Raw genomic sequence first — 23713 nt, forward strand, 5'->3', positions numbered from 1 at the left:
GCGCATGGCGGGGGGGGGTATCTCCGGTAGCGAGCGGCGGGATGACCCGCCACGCCGAGCGGGGGGGCTCAGCAGGGCTGGGGGACCCCCGTGGCGGGAAGGGGCTCCCCGTGGGGGGGCAGGATCGCGGTCCCGCTCCAGGCCCGAGCAGGCGCCCCGGGTTGAAGAGTTGGTGCGAGTCCGAAGGCAAGCGATGGATTAACGGGGAACGGCAAAACGAGCCTCGACTTCTGTTAGAACTTCGTGGGGTTCTTGGAAAAGAAAGGCCGAGAAACATATTGCTTTGTTATAGTGATTTTTCCGTACACACTGATGGGCCGTAGAATCAGCAAATAATTGGGCTGGAAGGGACCTTTAAAGGCCATGGAGCGCCCTGGGCAATCTCCAGCCAGACCAGGTTGCCCAAAGCCCCGTCCAGCCTGGCCTGGGGTGTCTCCAGGGATGGGGCATCTCCCACCCCTGGGCAGCCTGGGCCAGGGTCTCACCACCCCCCGCCTAAAACATTTCTTCCTTAAATCTAGTCTAAATCTTCTCTAGTTTGGTTTAAAGCCGTTACCCCTTGTCCTGGTGCAACAGGCCCTGCTAAAGAGTTTGTCCCCATTTTTCTTACAAGTTCCCTTTAAGTACCGAAAGGCCTTTTGCTAAAAGTTGAAATGTGCTACCGGTAGAGCTGGAGGAGAGTGGGTACGGTGTGGCGAAAGTGCGGAGCGGAGCGCGCAGGCGCCGTCCTCGCCGCCGCCCCGGCCTGGAGGGGAACAAAGGGAGCGCGGCCGGAGCGGGTGAGTCGGGGCGGCCTGACCCTACCGCGGCGGGGCGGGCAGGCCCCGGGACACGCCGCGGCCTCGGGAGCGGCCTAAGCTGGAGGGGAGCGAGGGGACAGGCCCCGGGCTCGGCCCCCGGCCCGTTCGCGGAGGGGGGGGCTGCGTGGCGGGGTGAGGGGCCGCCGCGCATGGCGGGGGGGGGGGTCTCCGGGGGGGTGGCGGGAAGGGGCTCCCCGTGGGGGGGCAGGATCGCGGTCCCGCTCCAGGCCCGAGCAGGCGCCCCGGGTTGAAGAGTTGGTGCGAGTCCGAAGGCAAGTGTTGGATTAACGGGGAACTGCAGAAAGAGCCTCGACTCCTGTTAGAACTTCGTGGGGTTACTTGAGAAGAAAGGCCGAAAAACATAGTGCTTTGTTATAGTGATTTTTCCGTACATACTGATGGGCCGTAGAATCAGCAAATAATTTGGGCTGGACGGGACCTTTAAAGGCCATGGAGCGCCCTGGGCAATCTCCAGCCAGACCAGGTTGCCCAAAGCCCCGTCCAGCCTGGCCTGGGGTGTCTCCAGGGATGGGGCATCTCCCACCCCTGGGCAGCCTGGGCCAGGGTCTCACCACCCCCCGCCTAAAACATTTCTTCCTTAAATCTAGTCTAAATCTTCTCTAGTTTGGTTTAAAGCCATTACCCCTTGTCCTGGTGCAACAGGCCCTGCTAAAGAGTTTGTCCCCATTTTTCTTACAAGTTCCCTTTAAGTACCGAAAGGCCTTTTGCTAAAAGTTGAAATGTGCTGGTATCCCATGGCCTGTGATACTGCTGCTGGTGTGTTGAGCAATCGAGGCTTTTTTGTACCATGTGAAGGAGATAACATTTAATTCACTCATTTATACATTCATACTGGTTTCCTGAAACAATCAGTGTAAAATAATGGCATATATTCTTTTTATTTCTTAAGGAAAAACAATATTTAAAACCTTCAATATGAAAATGACATAAACCTGAGTGTTATTTCGCAGCTCTTTAAGGCCAGATTCGTTGGAAAGTACATTCATTTTTCAAAGAGATAACACTTCAGTTTTTAGACACTTTTGTCTAAAGTCTTTTGGTAATCAGTGGTAACTATAATTGAAGTTTCAAAGATTTGGGGAAGGAAAGGCATAATACTTAATAGCGTGATATTCTTTTGTCTTTCAGAAGTACAAATATAATGTCAGGTGGCTGAAAATTTGCCTATCAAAATGTCAAGTAAGTTTTCGGATTTTTCTTCCTTTACCTTGATGAATTAAGGATCTGGTTCAGCAGAACCTGTTTCTGAGAGAATCCTATTACTCCTTGCACTAAATGGAAGGATACGAAGTGTAGTCACTTCTGACCAAACTCTTGGCCTTAAATCTTGCTGTGGCTGATTTCTGGCATATTATTTTCATAGGAAATCCAAATATCACTGCTTCTCCTCAGTCCTGTTTCACTGCATTTTTGCTTGCCCTCTTTTTAATTGATGTGCATATGAATGGATTTGATATTCCTCAGTCTTATGCCTAAATAAAAGGTTAGCAATATAGCGGTGGTGTGGTCTTAATTCTTTTCTCTCTCTTGTGTTCTTTGCTTTACTCTCTTCAGTGGCAAAATGCAGAGTCTTTGAGAGTAGGATTTCTGGCTTGTTTTTGTAAATCGCTTAAAAACACTTGCCTCAGCACATGCCTTATAAAAAGTTCGTTCAAATTTTCAAGAAAAAAAAAAATTGCTTACATTTATATCTTAACAGAAAGGCCATCTTATGCCCCACCTCCTACCCCAGCTCCTGCAACCGTAAGTATAGTGATTTTTCTCATTAACACAGAGCTGGTAATACAGCCTTTAGTGACTTACCAGAGCAGTAATTTCAGAGTTGCATCACCTTCCTGTATCAGAAATACAAACTAGTTGTATTTCATTATGAATATGATATGCACTGTTTAAATTAATCTCATAATTTTTTTAAGCAGTTTGCGGAAGAGAAGCTGAATAAACCTGTTTCACCTTTAAGGCTAGATCTAGCAGATAAACTGAATTTTCTGTAAGCAGTCGAGTGGTATAAAATTACTCACAGTGAGTTGCAGCAGCATACTGGAATATTTAAGAACAAACTGATATATTTAATTCTAAAGCTTCCCACTCAACTCCTGCCCAAATCATGGGTAAACGGTGCATTTTCGCATGTTTCTGTCGTACCTGGCTGCAGGAACATGCCAAATTCTGTTACCTTGGGTCAGAAAAACGAAACACTCATGATGCCAGTTCTTACTCAAATTTCTTGAAATCACTGGTGTTTTGGAGCCTATGGCGTAAGAAATACTTTCTAATAAAATGGTATGGAATGGCACTGGGGAAAATGTGACCAGGAGCTTTGAATCCTGTCCAATTGCATTCATGCCTGGTTAAAAAGGTACAGAAATACCAGTGTGCTGTGGCCAGGAGAGCATTTGAAAGCAAATGCACCTCTCCTGCTGCGTTCACATTTCTAATTAGCTTGTGTTTTAGGACTAACATACTCACAAATATCTTGTACAGATGAATGAGCGGAGATGCTATAGTGAATTTTTTTTTACCAAAGACAATTTGAAAGCTGTTATAGCTTGTGTTTTAGGACTAACATGCTCACATACAAATATTTTGTACAGATGAATAAGCAGAGATGCTATAGTGAAATTTTTTTACCAAAGACAATTTGAAAGCTGTTTCCCGATAGAGTGTCCCCGATCCCTGCATCTGGGATGGAAACTGCAGGATGGGATCTAGGTTAAATGTGATCCTTCAGGTTTATTGTGCCATGATTTACATGAGGCTTGCGAATTATATATTGTATAAATATCTAAATTTACAGAAATAAAACTTTATCTGCATAGTTTGTTCAGAGTTTTCATTTTGCACACAACTTGGTAGATCTGTGCCAGTGTTAGGAGGGACCTGATGGCATCTGCTCTTACAGCTGGGTCCCAGCACAGAGATCTGCATGTGTGTGTGATTCCTCTGGGGCAGGGCACGGGTACAGGTGCTGTTAACAGTGTATCTCCATGTGGTGTATTTTTTAGTCAAGCTGAGAGCCTTCAGAAGGGTACATAAAACTAATTTCAAAACTGCAACTAGTGGTGTGTGTTACCTGTCTCCTGTGATATTTATATTTTATACAGTCCTTGAGATGACAGTCTGTGCTCTGTTAATGCAAGCCATAAAAAATAACCTTGCTTGTTCTTCCACAGCCAGTTCCAGTGGTGTATCTCCATGTGGTACATTTTTTAGTCAAGCTGAGAGTCTTTAGAAAGGTACATGAAACTAATTTCAAAACTGCAACTAGTGGTGTGTGTTACCTGTCTCCTGTGATATTTATATTTTATACAGTCCTTGAGATGACAGTCTGTGCTCTGTTAATGCAAGCCATAAAAAATAACCTTGCTTGTTCTTCCACAGCCAGTTCCAGTTACTACAGTCAACAAATATTCCAGTAGTTCTTGTAACTACAGTGTTATAGCTGAAGTAAAAGTTCTCCATGTAATGCAAGGTAGTTCCCTTGTAACGTTTAAATCCTGTCTTGCAGAAATAAAGAATTAAGCAGACGGAGGTTACAATTGCCATCTGATTTTATTGAAGAGGTGTAGTTCAACATATTCAAAACCTGTTGTTATGGTAATACAGAAAACTATAGTAAAATGGTGTCTCATTATACAGTGAATGTGTATGTCATGATCACAGACACACAGATTGAGTAAATGTCAACTGCTGGGGCTGAGTTTAAAAGTTTGGCAATAAAATACATGTCTGAGGGTGGAATGTTATAGGATAATTTTACTCTGTACATTTAGAAATAAACGAACTACAATGTGTCTACATATTCTTGCAAACTTCCCAAGTTAATGTAGTTTAGCTCATAGGTTATTTTTGTTCAGTGTTTGTATTTGTCATGCCTTGGTTCCTGGAGTCCTGAACTGATGTGTAGGATTTTTGTAACTGTAAGCCAGAACGGATCCAGTCAGCAAATCACCCTAAAACACCAGTGGAATGTGTGATTCTTGTTAGGGCCAAAGTGCCACTAAAGGGTGGGACACACTGTGAATGACACTAAAATGTCTGATCTGATGAATCCCAATGGAATGGCAGGACCACCACAGGCAGCACTTGCTCACAATTACGATTAAATAGTTGAACTGTTTTTTTCCAAACAAAATTTGCTTGGGAAGTGGGGGATAATGGAAGAAGGCAGGAGAGAGATTTATGTGAGGAGGGGAATACAGTGAACCTTCTGGTCCTGGATTGCAGGTAGATGATAAGTAAGAAGGGATTGTAAAGAAATGAGATTCTTCTCTACGTTGCTTAGGTGAGAACGATTCCATCCACTTCTAAGAATGGATGAAGATGTATTAATTTAACTTCTTAAATTGCCTTGGGCTCAGTGATCCGTTAAGACGAGTGTGTAGTTTGTGACCTGTGGCTGTTGCTGCAGGGACACCTCAGCTCTGCCCATTTGCAGCTGCCTCAGCAGAAAGGGGTCTCTGAATGCTCTTCTCTACCAGCTTTCCAGTCCCAGCTCCCAAAAATACTTACATTTTGCAAACCACCAGGAAAGTCTTTCAGGTACTGGGAGCGGTGCACAGATGGTGCTTGAGAGGTTTCATCCCCCCTGTTTATTGACAGTGTAGTATTTCTTGGAAAGGCAGAAGGATGGGAAGAAAAGCAGGGATTTTCATTGCAGTAGTAAGTGTTGCTGCTGGGGATTTCTGCCCCGTTCCCAGGTGCTGTGATGCCTTGGAAGTGTAACCCTTTGGGTGTAAGGGTCTTTCTTAATTACTTGGTGGCTTATGTTGCAAAATGTTATTAGCCATGAGCTGGATTTATAGAATACTTGTTCAAATGAGGTACACTTGCCTTGGAAGTGTAAGGGTCTTTCTGAATTACTTGGTGGCTTATGTTGCAAAATGTTATTAGCCATGAGCTGGATTTATAGAATACTTGTTCAAATGAGGTACACACTTAATAGAAGTAAAATCACCAGCTTCAGACAGAAATTTGTAGTGACACATTTGTTTAAAAATCCTGTTTCCTTAATAGGTTTATACCGGAGTAAGTTTTGTGTGTTGAGAAGATACCAACTGCTACACCTCATTTGCTTGTTTAAATTCTGGTTGCTTTTGCATGCCATATTGCAGTTCATTTTCATTTCTGTGTTTTCCTCGTTTGGGCTCATTTCTCATTCGTGTTTTTGTCTCATTTGTTTCCATCAGCAAATGCCCAGCACACCAGGGTTTGTGGGATACAATCCATACAGCCATCTGGCCTACAACAACTACAGGCTGGGAGGGAACCCGGGCACCAACAGCCGGGTCACGGTAGGAGAATCAACTATTACATCCTCCAGCAAACAACAGGAATTGACCAGAAATGGCTTTAGAGTTAGGTTCTTCTGAGTCTTGGCTGCTGCCTCTTCTTTATAAAAACAAAGAATTACTTCTGATTCTTATTCCCCAACCCTACCCCCCTTCCCTTTCGCTCTGAAACCTTTTGCAGGAAAATGGACTTCCAGCTCAGCAGAGAAAAATGTGGTAATCGTGTATGATGCAGAATTCCAAAAAGACAGACTTTGTGGTCTTCAGTGCCCACTGCATGCCCAGGAGAAGTTCTGTAGCGTGGGTACAGGCTCTCGGAGGGAGGGAACTACTCTTTATTGAGGTTTATTGGTACAAAAATAAGGAAGAACATTTTCCAAATGGAGATCGTTGATAGTGGTTGCATCATACTGTTGAGGCACACAAGAGATACAAGCTTTATTTTTCTTTCCAATCTTAGTCTGGTAATAATTGCAAAGTCCCAAGCTCAGAAATTATTTTCTTTCCACAAAAGTGTGGTGGTGGTAGAATAGTATCCTTTTGGATCTCGTACTCTGACAGTGTGTGGAAAATGGATGTTACATTCATTTTTCATGGAGTGAACAAAGTGAGACGGAGTCAAATGACAAGAGAGGTGACAGCTCCTTTCAGACACAGCTAAAGCCCTGAGCACTGGGTGCCATTAGGAAACAAAACCAGACTGGAAGTGTAGCGTTTTCGTAACTAACACAACAGAAATAGAGTAAATCCTAGAAGTGTAGCATTTTTGTAACTAACACAACAGAAATAGAGTAAATCCCTGATTATTTTTTTTTTTTAAGTTCCTGTAATTCTCATAACTTCAAGGTTTTTCATGTAAAACTTTCTACCTCAAAATGTCTGATTAGTTTGGAACGTGATATAAAGAACAAATACATGGTGCTTTTAATGAAGTGTACTCTTCTTATGCCTCTCTCATATAAACCTTTCAGACTTTATACATGAAGTTGATCTGGTTTGTTAAAACAGACCTTCCCCAAACAAGCTGGAACTTGACTGAGCACACTCTCTGAATGTAGACTTTTCTCCTCATAGGAGAATAAGTTAGGTTTTGTCTGAGAACTTCCATTGTTTCTGTATGTCATAAGCATATACAGCCTTCTCTGCCATGCATATATCAGTATATGTATGGTGTCTTTAAATTCCTGTTAATTTAAAAGCATTAAACAATTTCCGTTGATGTTTTTCAAATCCATCTGTATGTGTATCTATGTGTACATTTTGGTAATGCATATACCTCATGTACATTATTTATATCTATACACAACTCTGTATGCATTGTCTCATAGAGCTCCATAAATTCAGCAAAACAAAAAATAGCAGGAGGAAAAAATTGAAAGCTGAATTCTGACCATGAGCCACCTTGGCCAAATACAAGTATTTGTTCATCTATGGCCCTAGTCCTGAAAAATCTTGAAACTGCTTTCTGTTTTCATGAAAATGCTCCCACTTAAGAGAACTCCTCGCGTGTGGAAGTGCTCGAATAGCGGAGGTTCCTGGAGCCTGGTCACTGCTGGTTTAGGAGAAGAGCCTGTGGGTGCTCTGGGACGAGGGGACAAGGGGGTGCAGCCACACTTAGTGCTCAGCACCCTCTTGTGTGGCACTAGCAGTGTGCTTGCCAGCGGACAAACCAAGGAAGAGCAGAGCACAAAGGCTATTACAGGTTAATTTGGACAGTTCAGTACAGCTCGGGTACAGGTAACGGGCACGTGGACAGATCAGTTGCAGAGGGTTGTTTACCTCTTCCAATGAGTAGTTTTAATTGGCTGCAAATTAGCACTGACATGTTTTGCAGACAAATATATTGCTCAAATTAGCTGAAAATGAAAATATGTCATGATAACTTCATGATCTTAAACTTTTTTCACCCGTACAGCAGCCACAGTAAATTTGTCAGAACAGGTACAACAAACTGCTCATCAGAAGTGAGGAAAACAACCAGCTGGGATTGGTGTTTCCATGGATGTTTCTAAGCGGTGTATTTCAGATTTAGAAATACGGAGCCCTTTGAAGATTTATGTAGTTACTACTCTGCAGACTTACAGATAAAAGGACAAACTTAGATTGCAGAAATGTGGCTGAGACCAGCTCAAGCCGGTACCTGTTCATGGTTTGGGTAGTTTTGGTGCTGTTGCTTGGTGGGTGCGTGTGGTTTGTTTGTGTTAACTGCACAAGAATGAGTGTTTTCCAAAAGTAGTGTGTATAGAAACTGTCTGGTGATCACATTAACGAATGGATTTATTCGGTTCTTTTATAGGCTTCCTCTGGTATTACCATTCCAAAGCCCCCCAAACCCCCAGACAAGCCCCTGATGCCCTACATGAGGTACAGCCGGAAGGTGGGTATACAGTGTCAAACGAGTCATAATAAACGTTAGTGTTGGTACGTGCTAACAATTAATTGCTGTTATCTTAGTTTCAGCTTCTAAACTTTTACTTCTAACAGCCTGCACATTCTTTTTAGGGAATTGTAAAGTACAGATGCCTTGCCCTTCAGAACAAAGGCAGCAGTAGTCTGTTCACACAGGTGCCAGTTTCTGGGGGGAAAAGTTTTCTCTAAAATGCTAATTCCTACCACTGTCTCTGCTGACAAGGATCCACCCTGCCACAATCAGAAGTTCCCGTGACTTACTGACAGAACTTTTTTTATATAAAGGAAGTTTTCCTTGCGGTAAACTGGGCTTGGTACAGTGCTGTAGCTGGACGGAAGAGTAGCGATGAGTGGACTTTGCATGTTCTTCACCACCTTAGCCTGTGGCAACGGTCGCTTCGCTATTCTGTGAACTGTTTGACAGAAAGTAGGAGAGAGACTCTTGTGGAGTCTGACATCTGATGGGGCATGGGGAGGGCATGGCAGCCTGGCTGAAGCAGGGGAGCCAGAAGGAGTTTCTTCCACTTCTGGTAAAGTATCTTTACCAGCGCTGTCTGTCTTTAGGCAAAAAACCATCAACACACACAAATAAAAAAAAAAAAAGTCAAGTGGCGCAGCAAGAAATAACACTGGCAGCTCTCCTCTCTCTTTTTTTTTTTTTTTTTTTTTCCCTATAAAGTTAGAAACTTTTTTGGTGGAGTCAGAACTTGTTGGAACTCAAATTGATCAGCAAGACTGAAAAATATTTTGAAATGTTACATTCTGATCTGAAAAAAGCTCAGTGCTCTTTATCGTAATCTACTGCTGGATGTGTTTACTCAGTAGCATTTTTTTTTTTTCCCAGAGATGCAGCGATGTGCATTTCAGAAGAGCATTAAGAGGGTTAAAGGCAATATTCTCATGAAACCCAAGCCATTTCAGCAATTGCCTGTTTCAGTAGATGGCTTCCTACTGACTTCCTGCCCCAGAAAATAACCGAGATAGTTTAGCCAGACTCATTCCTAACTTAATCCTGTTTTTCGTGGTGATTCCAGAAAGAACACTGAGATGACAATATAAAATGTTTAATTTGGAAGTATTTAGATATCATTAGTAAAGCTCCAGCTGTTTCTGTTAAGGTCTGGGACCAAGTGAAGGCGTCCAATCCTGATTTGAAGTTATGGGAAATTGGCAAGATTATTGGAGGAATGTGGCGAGATCTCACTGATGAAGAGAAGCAAGAGTATTTGAATGAATATGAAGCTGAAAAGGTAAATGGAAGAAATCTGGGATGTTTATTACAGCTGATTCTTCTAGGAACTGGTCTGAGAAGAACAATTCATCTTTCCCATGCAGTGGTGTATGAGGCATTCACGAGAGCCCTGTATGTAACGTAAATGGAAGTATGTCCTGACACGTCTTTTAGATTTTTTTTCTTTTTAAAATAACTGTACATCAACTGTGACTGGTCAGTTTTTAGACCTAATTCAAAATGAAGTATTTAAAATTGAGTGTCGATTTTAACTGTTTAATGAATGGATTTGATTGTACAACATCAGTATTGAAAAGATTGTCTCAACACCAAAATCCTCTTTCAAAACTGGTGCTCTGCAACTACCGCTGTTGTCATGAACGGGTTCGTAAAAGACTTCCAGTCACGTAGGGTTTGGGTTTCCTGGAGTAACTGGTGTAACTCCACGCTATGGCATAGTGTTTGTTTCTTAACAGAGAAATGCTACCGCTTTTAGGGTTTTCTTGTGGTTTGGTTTTATTGATCTTAATGCCAGAAGGTGACAGCCACCTGGTGTCCAGGCTGGTAAGTGCTGAGGCGTTACGAGCCTGGTTTTGTGGTCCTGAGGGACAAAGGGACAACGGTCCTGCTGCCGAGTTGTGCTAAAACCTGGCAGGCGTCCGAGGCTGCGTGTGACCTGCTCTAATCTAAGCTGGTTTTATTCCAAGTCAGTAGGGAAGTACTTCAAAGCTTGATGCTCTTAATTGAAAAAAAAAAAAAAAGAAAGTCAAGGAATTCTATTTTTTAACTTGACGATGGTGTTTAGATTGTAAGCTCCTTGGGGCAGGGGCCATCTTCTTTATATTTTTACAGTGCCGAGATTAGAAGCGTCCCAGTCCTAATCCTAGAGAAAACAAGACGTTTAGGTACTTCTAACAATACTGTAGATTATATCTTATTTTTCATTGGAAATACCTCTTGGCAAAATTTTAATCATGAGGTTAAAGAAAGCAATTCAAAGGGGAAAATCCTTCAAAGACGGTGAAAATAGTGATGCAGTCCTGCTGCCAGGAGGAGACGGTAGCCTGGCTGCACATTCTGTGTCATCCCAGTGCAGGGATGGAGCAAAGAGTGGAAAAATCGTAAGTTATTTTGAAAACTGTTCCATGTTATACTGGAGTAAAGGAAGAGAAGAAATGGGAATCAAAGATCTAGTCAGAACTGCAGAGAATTAACTGAGACTATTCTAACTCATCTTTTTAATCTTATCAGAGTTTGTCTGATCATAAATGCCGTGTTCTGAGGTGTTTGATTTTTATAAAGCAAAGCAAATTTGATTTGAAAAAATCGATTTTTAAAAGCAAAGCAAAACTATTGTGAGACTTCTTGGGTGTTAAAACCGAAACGTACCTAAAAGCGCTCAGGTAGTGTTTTTAAAATGTGAAGGACTATGGAAGAAGTTCTAATTTGTAGAAGGAAAGACTGAGAGAATCTGGTCATTAGTGTCTCAGCCAGATGATTGGAACCAGCTTTGTCCGTGTGACCACAGTGTGAGTTGCACAGACTGCGGTTACGGCACCTCTGAAATGCTCCCCTGGTGCAATCAAACCGTGTCGGTCACCTTTCAGATAGAGTACAATGAGTCCATGAAGGCCTACCATAACTCCCCGGCCTACCTCGCCTACATCAACGCCAAGAGCCGCGCGGAGGCGGCGCTGGAAGAAGAGAGCCGGCAGCGGCAGTCGCGCATGGAGAAGGGAGAGCCCTACATGAGCATCCAGCCCGCCGAGGATCCCGATGGTAAGCGGGGAGGAGTCTGTGTGCTCATCCATGGGATGGTCTCATTCCAGGACCGGCGGTGGGAGCAGATGCCAGATACAGAAAACTACCAGTGTGTGACTTCCACAATGCTCAACTGGCTTCCTTTCTCTTTTGGTACCTTTAATACTGGTTTTCGTTATCACACTTTATTTCATCCAGCTGACCCTCTTGTTTCCAAAAGCCAAGGAGGCAAAGCCAATGGCATGAGTTATTCCAGCCCTTAATTATGTGTGAAGTAATGCTTAGAGTTCAAACCAAGTCCGCTTAAAGCTCTGTAATGGCTTTAACACACGCCTTGTAAAAGGCTTAGATGCCTGATTTAATCCACTTGGAATGGAATTTTGTGCTTTGTTACCAGAAGTACGTGGTTCTGACAGGCAGAGCTCTGGTGTCATTAAAAGCACCTGAACTTTGAATGCGTTCAACAACTGTCATTTGAGATTGTTTAGAAAATGTTACCCTTGCCCTTGACAAGTTGATGAGAAAATTCTGAAGGTTTATTTGACTGCAAGGAAACGCACCCCACCCAGGGGAGAGCTCACTCCTGCACCCAACGTCTGCGCCTAAATCCATCACCAAATACTTGTTGAAACCTGAGGGTGAAAAATGTTCTCGGTCAGATACGCCCTTTTTCTCTCTCCCCCATGGAAGAGCTACCCTTGAGATAAAGCTCATGGCAAACAGCACTTTCCCCAGCGTGAGGTACCTGCAGAATTCGTAAATGTGTCCCAGTAGGTGGCATTTTGGGACCTCAGAGCCTGGTCTGTGGTGCCTCCACCCTCTGAGCTTGGCCCCAACCAGTGCCTGGGCCCTGAGCTGGGACAGAAGAGCGGGTTGTTCCCTCTGACAGAAGCCTTGTTTCTGTCCCATCCCGCGTGTCACTGCCATCCAGAACTTTTGCTGTAAAAGGAACCTTGTTAAGAGGACAAAGGCACAACTTTAAGGGGATCAATTTGCTTAATACTTGTGTGACCAGTGGGAGAGTGATCTCCATTAGAACTTGATGTAGAATAAATTCAGCTTCTGGACCTTTCTCCATGCCATTGTTCTGGAAGATAATTCATACGTAACTGATTTTAATTCTCAACTAAATGTGAATTATACTCACGAAGTTTCTTCCAAGTTCATTTCCTCACCAGTACTTAATGCTATTTAATTACTGTGCTTTAAATTCTAATAGTTTGACTTGGATTTTTTCAAGTCTATTTTGTAGACAGGTTCTTGACACCAAAACTGCAGAATGTGTTTTGATTTTTATGATGTTGAAAGGCTTTGCCTGCTTTCCTTCAAGAAATACAGACAAAACAGGAAGACTTCTGTCTTTCATGGGCTGAAAGCTTTTGAGTGCTGCTGGGTGTAGGAAAACACGTCATTTTGTTCTGCTTTGTAGCATCAAACTGAATTTTACTACCAAAATGAGTCCCTAGAACAATCCTTAATGCTGTACTTCTTGTTAAATTCTGACAAAGTTCAGTATCTTGCCATAAATTGGGAGCTCTTCCAATTTGATCAGAGAGAAAAAAAATACCCTTGACTTGAAATATTCTTCGATCTTTGTAGTTAATCCTCTAGATGCAGGTCCCACAAGGCAGCTTAGTTCCTGTTGGGCTTCCTTTAATTTCTTTTCTCTGCAAGAGGCTTGTGAGGAGCCCAGCCCTTCACCTCTCTGCTCTTTTCTTTTTCTCCTGAAGTGTTTTTTTTTTTTTCAGTCGCTGTTCCGTAGAGAACTGCATTTTCTATAAATCAATCATTGGATTCTCTTGTTACATTACTATGAATTTCAGCAGTGAGTGAACATGTATCACTGCTTCATCCTCTCATTCCTCAGGGTTTCAAAAAAATAAGTCCTTTTGATCTGTGAGCAAAGTGTACTTATAGAGGAGTCACTCTCCTGTTGGTATTTTGCACTAGATATTGTTCTGGTAACAGGATTAATCAGGAGTGGGCTTTTATTTGGTGTACTAATTGTTCCTCTTACTCTGGAAATGTGGAAAGCAACGCAGTGAATAACAAGGTGAATCCAAACATCAGACATGGGAAATGCATGTAAAACGAGTGCTGTTAGAGCTGTGCAGGGGAGATGCTGTTCCAGCCTCATACCAGCTTTTTCTCTCCTTAACCTGAGGGTCCATATTCATTTGTATGAACCTTGTGCCACGACAGCAACTGGCATTAAGGTTTTTATTTTGTTTGTAATTACTGGTAAGGGGGGGTGCAGTGTCATTAGACTTGGTACTCTTTTTGTGGCATTAAAGCACAAAAAAACTCTTAAAACTCTTGTTCCAGATTACGACGATGGGTTTTCGATGAAGCACACGGCCACGGCTCGCTTCCAGAGGAACCACCGTCTCATCAGTGAGATCCTGAGTGAGAGTGTGGTGCCCGACGTCCGCTCCGTCGTCACCACGGCCAGAATGCAAGTTCTTAAACGCCAGGTTCAGTCTTTAATGGTTCATCAGGTAAAGATAAATGATATTAAGGCAGTTAAAACAGAAGGGCTTGGGCTGTACGCCAAGTCTCGGATCGTTTGATCATCTACATGACTGTTCTTGTTGGGTGTCAATGTTCTGTGCGCTCCAGTAGCTCATCTCTGGTTCCTTTGGGAGGTGTGAGATGTGAGACTTCACCTTCTGTGCTCTTTTGTTACTGAGAATCATGTTAGACTGCATTTGGTTCTTGAGGATACCTGAAATATTAATTCCATAGCTCTTCATTACCATATATAACTCTTCTGTTTGTAGTGTGAGTCTTCTGTTTAACAGGGACTGGTAGAGCTGTGACTTTCGTGTGGCTTATGACACATAAGCTTATTGGTAACGGTTCTTTATTACAGTAAATCCTCCCTATTGTAGTGTTTTTTCATTGGAAGTTAAATGCATACAAGGAAATGGAGTGAGGTCACACGTGTGTTTCACTGAGCCTTGGGCATGAGCTGGTGTTTTCCAAACATGCCTGTTAACAAAAGGACTCTGTGAGAACAGTCTGTGTACGTGGAGGGGAAGAAAACAGAGAGATCAGAATTAGATAGAGATTTGTTGCTTTTTTTAATTGACAACATTAAAAAAGGGGGTGGAGGGGGAGTGGCTCTCCTTTCCCCTGAATTGTGGTGTTTCTCCATTAGAGAATGTAACTGGTGTGTTGTGTGTGTGTGTGTATTTTTTTATATATATGTATATACAGCTGTGTGGTATAAAATGCATGGATTTTATGCTGGAGGATTCACCTCAAGCACACCCTCTTTTCCATTTCCAATCGCCCTGAGTGACTGCACAGACCCAGTTATTGTTCATACTTTCTAATACAAACTCCTTAGCTCTTGGGTATTAGATGGAGGGAAGGCATAACGAGGTTTCTATACTATATGGGTGTATTTTAAAATACTGGTCAAAATACTTTTATCTGTAGCTGTGAGCTTTGTGCAGTTCCTCAGGTGACTGCACAGTCAGGTTCTGACTGTTTATTTCATTTCCAGCGCAAACTGGAAGCTGAGCTTCTGCAAATTGAAGAGCGCCACCAGGAAAAGAAGAGGAAGTTTTTGGAAAGCACAGAATCCTTTAACAACGAGCTTAAAAGGGTACAACTCCCACTTTTCTCCACAAACTCGGAGCAATCTGCTTGTTACCCCTTTGTACAAGTGCTCTGCCTGCTCCTGTTGGGCTCTGATTCAATTAGGAGGAATTACATGACTGAGGGCAGTGTGTCCGGGGCTGGGGGAGTGTTAGAAAACCTGCAGCACTTGTATTATTTCATGCTCCTTCAGTGACCTTTAGTGGTGACATTCAGGCAGTGCAGTTCTGAAGTGCCTTTGGGCTGGACTGGTGGAGTTCCCCAGAGTGGCTCATGCAGAATACGCTGCTCCTTCCCTGGCTGCCATCAGATAACAAGGTTTAGGTGTTTTTTTTATCCCCTTTTTTTGTGTTAATTTGCTTGTGTCTCCCTCCCTGAAGCTTTTAATATAAAGGACTGAAAATAACGATGCTGCTTGTAGAAATATTGAAGTCATGAATGGGTTTTACTGATGTTTTGGCTTTCAGTGTAACTGAGGTGGTAACAGAGCATTCTCTTTTCTTGAATTGCTAGTTATGCAGTCTGAAGGTGGAAGTGGACATGGAAAAAATTGCAGCTGAAATTGCCCAGGCTGAGGAACAGGCTCGCAAGAGGCAGGAAGAAAGGGAAAAGGAAGCAGCGGAGCAAGCGGAACGCAGTCAGAATAACCCAGCAGCTGAGGAGGAGCAGGCGGCTGCCAAGGCTGAGGAGAAGAAGGAAGAGGAGAGTGCTCCGATGGAGACAGGTAACTGGTTGGGGACGTGGAAGGATGAGCAGGGAGGGATCTGCAGGGGCTCAGCGTAGCCAGGGGCGGCTGGTGCTTTTGCTGTGAGCAGGGAGAGGCTGCAGAAGAACAACGTTCAGAACAGTTAACTTGGTGAACATGAGCGTTCTCTTTGTCTCATTAAATTGCTCCTTTGGAAAAGGGGAAGGGGGTAGGACACCAGAGGGGCTGGTGTAATGCTTTGTGTGAGGTACCAAGGGCAAAGAAAATTGCTTTCTAAACCTAATTCACCTTCTAGAGGTGGGTTAGTGAGGAGCAGCCAAGGGGGTTTCCCTGTCCCAGAGCCAGCCCCCAGCCAGGATGACAGGACTGTGCTCCGTTCTGTGCTGCTCTTAGAGCTGATGGCAGGTCTCTCTGTGTTCTGTCCAGTGCTGTTAGAAAATAGTGTTGTGTTGAAGAGTATCATAGAATCATAGAATTGCCCAGGCCGGAAGGGCCCTCCAAAGGCCATCTAGTCCGCCCCCCCCGCAGTCAGCAGGGACACCCCCAACTAGACCAGGGTGCCCAGGGCCTCGTCGAGCCTCTCCTTGAATATCTCCAGGGAAGGGGCCTCAACCCCCTCCCTGGGCAACCTGTTCCAGTGCTCCACCCCCCTCACAGTGAAGAACCCTCTCCTCATCTCCAGTCTAAATCTGTTCCCCTCCAGCTTGAAGCCATTGCCCCTCGTCCTGTCACTGCAGGCCTTTCTAAACAGGTTCTCCCCAGCCTTCCTGTAGCCCCCTCAGGTACTGGAAGGCTGCTATTAGGTCTCCCCGGAGCCTCCTCTTCTCCAGGCTGAACAACCCCAGCTCCCTCAGCCTGTCCTCAGAGCAGAGGTGCTCCATCCCCCTCATCATCAGCAGCTGATGTCTCCAAGTCGATGTAACAGCATGAGTGTAAGGGAAAGGGGACCAAGGAGTTTGAGTTGCAGCTGATGTCTCCAAGTTGATGTAACAGCACGAGCGTAAGGGAAAGGGGACCAAGGAGTTTGAGTTCCAGGGCTTCTGGTTTAACAGGGCACACGTGGCAGGGTTTCTGAGGTCAGGCAGCTGCAGGTGACTCTGGGGACACTGTGTGGCAGCAGCACTGAGCACTGAGAGCTCTCTCAGAGCTGTGCCTGGTACTGCACACTCTGTGACAGAAAGAACTGCCCTGGAATATTCGTATTTATTACAGATTCTGCTTCTTCCTATACATTCTAACTGCACGACCTCAATAAATGTATTATCGGGGTGTAAATGACACTGAGAAATGTCTTCTTACAGAAGAGCCTCACCCAGAAGAGAGCACAGAAACCCAGCAGAACGGTGAGGAGGGAACATCCACCCCAGAGGACAAGGAGAGCGGGCAGGAGGGGGTGGATAGCACTGCGGAGGAGGGGACCAGCGACAGCAACACGGGCTCAGAGAGCAATAGTGCCACGGTGGAGGAGCCTCCCGCAGACCCCAGCACTGAGGATAGTGAGAAGAAAGAATAAATATTGACTTATTTCATGTGTCTCTTTTTAATGAAGTGCTGGTTTGATTTCAAAATGTGCTACCACGGCTTTTGTATCGTCCTTGGCTCTATCACTTGTCCCCACAGGACGTTGGGTTTCAGTAACGTGTCAGATGATCAGCACGGTGACTTCAGGGGGGCTGCAGGGGCAAAAAGGACACCTTAGAAGGGACAGAAAAGCAAACCTCCCGTGTCTGAGCCATCTGGAGAGGTACCTCCTACTGCTGGGGATTTCTGCCCTAGAAAGACAGCGTTGGGTTTGGGATTTAGATCAGAAATCAGCCTTTTCCCTTTCTCCCAGTTAGGTCACCCCAGAGGAAATAAGCCTTTTTCCAGGGCCCTTGTTGGTCTGTGCTGGGGTGGGACGTGCATCGTCCCACACTGCAGCCCCCAGCCCCGGGGGCACCCTGGGGACAGGGCACTGCTTCGGGGGGGTACGAGTGTCACTGGGGCACCCCAAAGCTGCCATCAGTGCTGGGCAGAGACACGAGGTACCGGGTACGACCTGGGGCATTGCCCTCATCTGCCACAACCCAAAAAGCTCACAGGAGCCCGGTGTGTCCCACCCCTGCCCAGGTCTCTCTGGGTGCTCGGTGCTGCCCCTGCCTGAGGCTGGAAGGGGGTTTTAAGTGTAATCTTTGTCTTTTCTAGAGTAGCTGTTCTGCAGGGACAGGAACATGCTCCTGTTCATGCAGCGCTTCAGGAGCTCCCTTTCCAAGGGGCTGATTATAGTCTGGGAGTAGATGATGTATCTTAGGGGTTTTTTCTGGGATGCAGGATTATTTTCAACAATATTCTTTGCTTTTCTTTACCAATGAACTCCTTTACGTGCTGCTGAGATACCCTGGTGTGGCCTCAGCCCGAGAGTTGGCAAAGCACGGAGCAGGAGAGCTCTTAAAAACGTGTGTCCTCTGAGCAGACACTCATTGATATGCCCCAAATGGTAAAAAATAGTAGTTTTGCTTGTTGTGAGCTTTGAAAACCTCTGGGAACCCTAGAAATCTACTGAAAATGCCCCATTTTGCCCTGTGTAAGGAGAGGCCCCGCTGAAGGAAAAATAAATTTAATTGTGACCACAGATACAAGCCGTTTGGTGACTTTACAAGTGAAGAGAACACATGATGCATACGCTTCGATGAACTAGTGTGTTTTTATGGAATAGTGGGTACATCGGATGGAAATGTTTTTTAAATCCTTTTGGTCTTTTTTTTTTTTTTTTTAAATAGTCAAATAAATCCAACCTGTTTGGTTTTTTTTAAGCTCACAGTGGTCTGGTTCTTGTCTTTGGAGGTGATGCCTGTGTTTGATTCAGGGGCTTTCAGCAGCCCTTTCTCCATCCTAAGCCCAGAGGAGAATAAAACAGGGAATTCATTCCAGAAAAATGGGATGTACTGGAAGGGGAGGGAGGAGGCAGATGTGAAGGATGAATCAGTTCCTGCAGAAGGGGCTGGAGCTCACCCAAAGCCCCAAACACCCCTCGGTGTCACTGGTGGTGGCTGTGGAAAAGGTTATTGCAAACCCAGTGGAAATGGGGAAGAGAGAAATCACTGGGGGAAGTTTTCCTCCAGTGAGCACGGTCCACAAGGAGCTGCCTACAGGGGAAGGCTTGGATATTCCTTCTCTTGTAAGGAACAGCAGGAGTTCTGGTACCAGTGTGGTTTTTTGACAAAGGTGGACACAAAAAGAACCCCCTTAGGAGGAAACAGCCCCCGTGACTGCTGCTGAATTCGGGTTTTAAAAGTTTGAAGCAGCGAAACCTGCCTAAACGTTCAATTTAAATTCCAAATTTCAGTTTCTGGGAAGAGCAGGCGAGTGGTTCCGGCCGTTATCCCTCCCACTCCCAGTTACACCCGTTAAATTGCATTTTAGGAGTTTCTATTCCCAGCAATTAAAAGGATTGCTTTTAGAAAAACACATCTGGAGGCCCTGAGGAGAAGGGGGGAGTTACCCAGTGACCCACTTTGGGTTCTCACTCATCATTAACTGTGCCAAAAAGCCAGTAATTAAGAGAGGAGGGTTATTTGTTCCACTAAGTCATTGGTCTGAGGAAACAAGTCACCAAAAATAACCAGGGGCTGGTTGAAATAACGAGGTGTGAGAATTCAGATAAAGCTCTACCTGCAGCTGGAGATTCTCTCTCTTTGGGTCCCACCAAAGCCAATAAAGCCAACACCAAACACGTAACTTGTTTCATGGTCTAAGGTGGTTCTTGCCAATAACTGAACACTTCTGGATCTTCAAATCTGAAGGCAAAGCTTAGGAAGGACGGTGGAGAGGTTGGGGTCAGCGCTCGGCCCCAAACATCTCCCCAGGGTTCAGGAGGAGTTTCTTTGCATCGTGTTTGCCCTTCAGTTTGAAGTGGAAGCTCCCAGAAAGGTAATTAACTCAGATTTAAAGGAATTAATGGGATCACTCCCTCCTGTTTGGTTGATTCCCTTAACCCCAGGCTGGGCCTGTTGGTGCTGCAGAAGGTGACACCGACGGGGACGCTGGAACGGAGCACTTTGGTTACACAGAGATCACATCTCACACTCCACACCTCGAGATTTATTTACTGCATTTTGCTCTTCAAAAATAAAATTTTCTTGACCCATTGCTGCTGCCAACATAAAGCTCTGATTTGTGAAACGATTCCGGCCGCTGCAGGAGGAGACCCCCCACCTCCTTGAGCAACAGCCCCGGGTTCCAGAGGCCGTTTGTGCTTTTCATCTGCTTCTTATTCTCAAGGTTTATGTAAATAACAGTAATTATTGGCAAAGACAGGGTGTGTTGCAGCTCCGGGTGTGTACCCCAGTGAGTAGGTGTCATCTTCAAGGGCAAAATAACTTCTCCAGGCACATGGAAACCTCCTGAGCAAACTCCCAGTGGGCAGCGGGTGGACCCTGACCAACCCCGAGCCCCTGGCAGAGGTGCCCACGATGGACATAAGTGTCAGGGACCTGGTGCAGGAGAAGGACCTTCTTGAGGGCCTGGCCTCCAGAGAAACCCAGCTCCTTCCCTGAGCTCCTGCATCAGCCCATCACTGGAACCAGCTCCCAGGAGCCCGGTGCCTCCTTAACACCTCCAGACCCTCCACCACCAGAAACAGAGAGCAGCTGATTGAGCTCCTGATGAGCCCACACCCACCTGCGGGTCCTCAGCAGGACTGAAACCCTCCCACCAGGAGGATGGGGCAGATAAAGCCCACCAGCTTGTTGTGCTTTTGCTTCTGGGCTCACCGGGGTGAGTGGTTTGTTTTTTTCCTGGTTCTTCTGTGCTTTGTTTGGTGAGTGGGTGCGTGTGTGCAAGCTCCTGGGGCTCCTTCCTCCCCCAGTTGTGGTTGGGGTTCTCTGGGAGGGGGGGGGACAGCAGGGGATGCTGGTGCTACTGGGAACAGGGTGGGTGCCATTTGAGGGGGGGTCTGACCATCTCCCACGGGTGCCCAAGAGCTGGTGAGCCCTTCACACCCACAGGGGCTGACAAGGAAATGAGGAGGCAAAGCTGAAACGTGGCATCGTGGCGAGGGAGTTGTTTTCCTTGGTTTGTTTTTCTCCTCAAGTGAAAAAACAGGGTTTGTTTTTTTTTTTTTTGAGAGTCTGGTTCGTGCTTTGTGACCCCTGATGTCCCCACGGCTCTTTGGGATCTTCTGCAGGTAAAAGGTTCTCTTCTGCATTGGGTAGTTCTCAAAACTATGCTTTTATCTCACCACAAAAATACACTTAGGAGTTATTAAGATGCCTGGGTTAAAAAAACTGCTCTTAAAAGTTTTTTGGGCTTTTTTTGCATTAATGTAATTATCAGATTTTATCATCTTCCCCAAACCTTCTGACCTACAAAACTGAAATACAGTAACGGGTACGTGCAGGGGGCTCCAAAGGGTAAATATTGAAAGGTATTTAGGTGTTAAAATATGAACAAGGCACCTTGTGAGGCTGTTCCAAAGCAATTCAACAGGCGAAGGGCTTTGCTCCAGAGGACTTGGCCTCAGAAGAGCTTTAAGCATCTCAACACCCTTCCAAAGCCCCAACCCACGTATGTGACTGCTGTTACCTTCCCGTGAAAGACAAAAGTCTCATGTTTGTGCAGCAGCTAAACTTCAGGAGGAAAAAGAAAAGCTTCTGAAGAAAATAAACAAGGGTTTAAAAAGAAAAAAAAAATAAAAATCACCTGGGATAGTCCCACGAAGCCGCGCTGCTCCCGGCACAATGAGGGCGTCAGCGGAGAAGCTGTGCTTACATAAAGGATTATCCCTGTGATAGAATGAAATGAAACAGATTAATAGAGCTTTGGGGAGATAAAATGTCAAAGTGAGACCAAAGCCTGGCCCAGCGGGGAGGCCAGGGCAGGCTGTGCAGGGAAGGGAGCGGGAGCTGCCGTCGGAAGGGCTGGGGTGCAGGGAGTCAGAGGTGGGGCCTTTTGCTTTTTCTTCCTCCCAAGTTTTGCCCTAAACCCCCAGCCAGGCAGGCTTTGCTTTTTATTTAAAAAAATAATAATAATTGGGTTTTCCCTTAAAGAAAACACCTTCAGTGTGGCATCCATCCCAGAGCCTTGTGCTCACACAGGGCCAGTAAAACCCCACTCTTTGCTCTGCTCCTTCGCTCCCTTCTCCTCCCAGCCTTTTACCGGCTGAGTGTCCCCAGTCCTGACTGCTGGAATAGTGAGAAAAATGTTCATCACCGCCTGGGGATGAGCACTGGTGTGGCTGGTGCTGGTGTGGTGCTGGCAGAGGTGCCTGGGCTGGGACCCGCGCTGCCACCAGGCATCTCACCCTCTGCCCGGCCACAGCAGGACACCCAGCCCTTCCCACAGCTCCAAACCACTGCAGATCCTGCTTTTCTTCACCAAATCCTCAGTGAGTACCAGGCAGCAGCCACAGGGTTTGTTTTGACCCTGCTCAGGGCTCCAAACTCCATAGTTATCCCTGGCACCGGGCACTGCCTGGATTCCCCCCCCACCGCCCCGATGGCAGCCGTGAGTGGGGCTCTGGGTTTCTGGCTTCATGTAGATTATGGTAAATAGAAATGAAAGCCCTTAAAAAGAACCTGGAAATAGAAATGAAAGCCCTTAAAAAGAACCTGGAATCCTTCTCTTTCCTTTTGTGTTTCCAACCTTCTAAGGAGAAAGAGCTGCAGTGAGAAACACTTCCCTGTGACAAAGGGATCCCTTGGGAGGATCCCAGGGGCACGGGGAAAGGCTGTTTATGGAGCCGGGCACTGCCTGGATTCCCCCCCCACCGCCCCGATGGCAGCCGTGAGTGGGGCTCTGGGTTTCTGGCTTCATGTAGATTATGGTAAATAGAAATGAAAGCCCTTAAAAAGAACCTGGAAATAGAAATGAAAGCCCTTAAAAAGAACCTGGAATCCTTCTCTTTCCTTTTGTGTTTCCAACCTTCTAAGGAGAAAGAGCTGCAGTGAGAAACACTTCCCCTGTGACAAAGGGATCCCTCGGGAGGATCCCAGGGGCAGGGGCACGGGGAAAGGCTGTTTATGGAGCAGACACCTCGGGGGGGAAGCACTTTGCTGGGGTGTAGGTGAAGCTTCAGGTGGTGTTTGCCAAGGGGAAGGCTCAGGCTTCCAGCACAGTCCTCCAGAAGGACTCTTCTCCCAGTTAGAGATGGAGAACGGGGAGTCCTGGACTTGGACCTTGGCTTTGCTGCCTGTTCCCAGTGACTCCCACTGCCCCCCCAGACAGAGAAAGAAACGGGGGGGTGTAAGAGCTACTGGTACAACTCCAGCAGAGGCTGGGAATCAGCTTTTTGGGCACCTCGGAGACAAACTGCAATCCATGGATGGCAGAACGTGGTGTTTCATCACCTCAAACAGAGGAGGGACTGGAACTGCACCCTCTTCCCCTGGGCAGACACACACTGAGCCCCACGTTCCTCCTGGACCAACTGGAGCCATAACGGCCTGTGCCTCGATGGGGCTGGCAGTGCCTGCTCCTGGTGCTGAAATCTTCCACCAAGAGCCTCCAATCCCAGATTCCAGGTCTACCCCGTGTGCCCAGAGCATCACCAATGGGGATTCTGCCAGTCTCGCCCAGGGGGTCTTATACTGGTGACCAGGTGGAGACCAGCTCCCCCAGTGCAGGCCTGGAGGCCGGGATGCTGCTCTGGTTGGTGCCTCTGTCTCTGTTTGTGTTCTCAGTTCCCTTCTTTCGCTTTGACGCCTTTTTTTTTTTTCTTTTCACGGCCTTCAAGGGGTTTTTTTGAAGTGGTTTTTGCAGTTATCAGGCTGGTGCCTTATTTTGTTCTTGGGACGTACAGCTTCACTTTGGGACTTACAGAAGTCTGTAATTTCTGTAAACAGTTTCAAAACAGCTAGTTTCAATTTACTTTTTTTTTTTTTCTTTTTTTTCTTTCACTCAATTCTATTAA

General features: G+C 45.6%; 1 protein-coding gene across 2 annotated transcripts; it reads left to right on the plus strand.

Moving 5' to 3' along the window:
- Positions 1 to 684: 684 nt before the first annotated feature.
- Positions 685 to 18583, plus strand: SMARCE1 (SWI/SNF related, matrix associated, actin dependent regulator of chromatin, subfamily e, member 1). 2 transcript variants are annotated; one of them, XM_014959166.1, is made up of 11 exons: positions 685 to 779; positions 1950 to 2000; positions 2521 to 2564; positions 6011 to 6115; positions 8409 to 8489; positions 9640 to 9771; positions 11360 to 11531; positions 13839 to 14011; positions 15025 to 15126; positions 15633 to 15843; positions 17127 to 18583. In XM_014959166.1, the coding sequence occupies exons 2-11, from the start codon at positions 1994 to 1996 to the stop codon at positions 17336 to 17338; spliced, it is 1239 nt and encodes a 412-aa protein (XP_014814652.1). In that variant the 5' UTR covers positions 685 to 779; positions 1950 to 1993; the 3' UTR covers positions 17339 to 18583. The 2 variants fall into 2 exon arrangements, with proteins under 2 accessions (XP_014814652.1, XP_014814653.1); XM_014959167.1 differs by lacking the exon at positions 6011 to 6115.
- The last annotated feature ends 5130 nt before the right edge of the window (positions 18584 to 23713 follow it).

The sequence above is a fragment of the Calidris pugnax genome, unplaced genomic scaffold (genome assembly GCF_001431845.1).
Source record: "Calidris pugnax isolate Ruff unplaced genomic scaffold, ASM143184v1 scaffold341, whole genome shotgun sequence".
Lineage (NCBI taxonomy): Eukaryota > Metazoa > Chordata > Aves > Charadriiformes > Scolopacidae > Calidris > Calidris pugnax.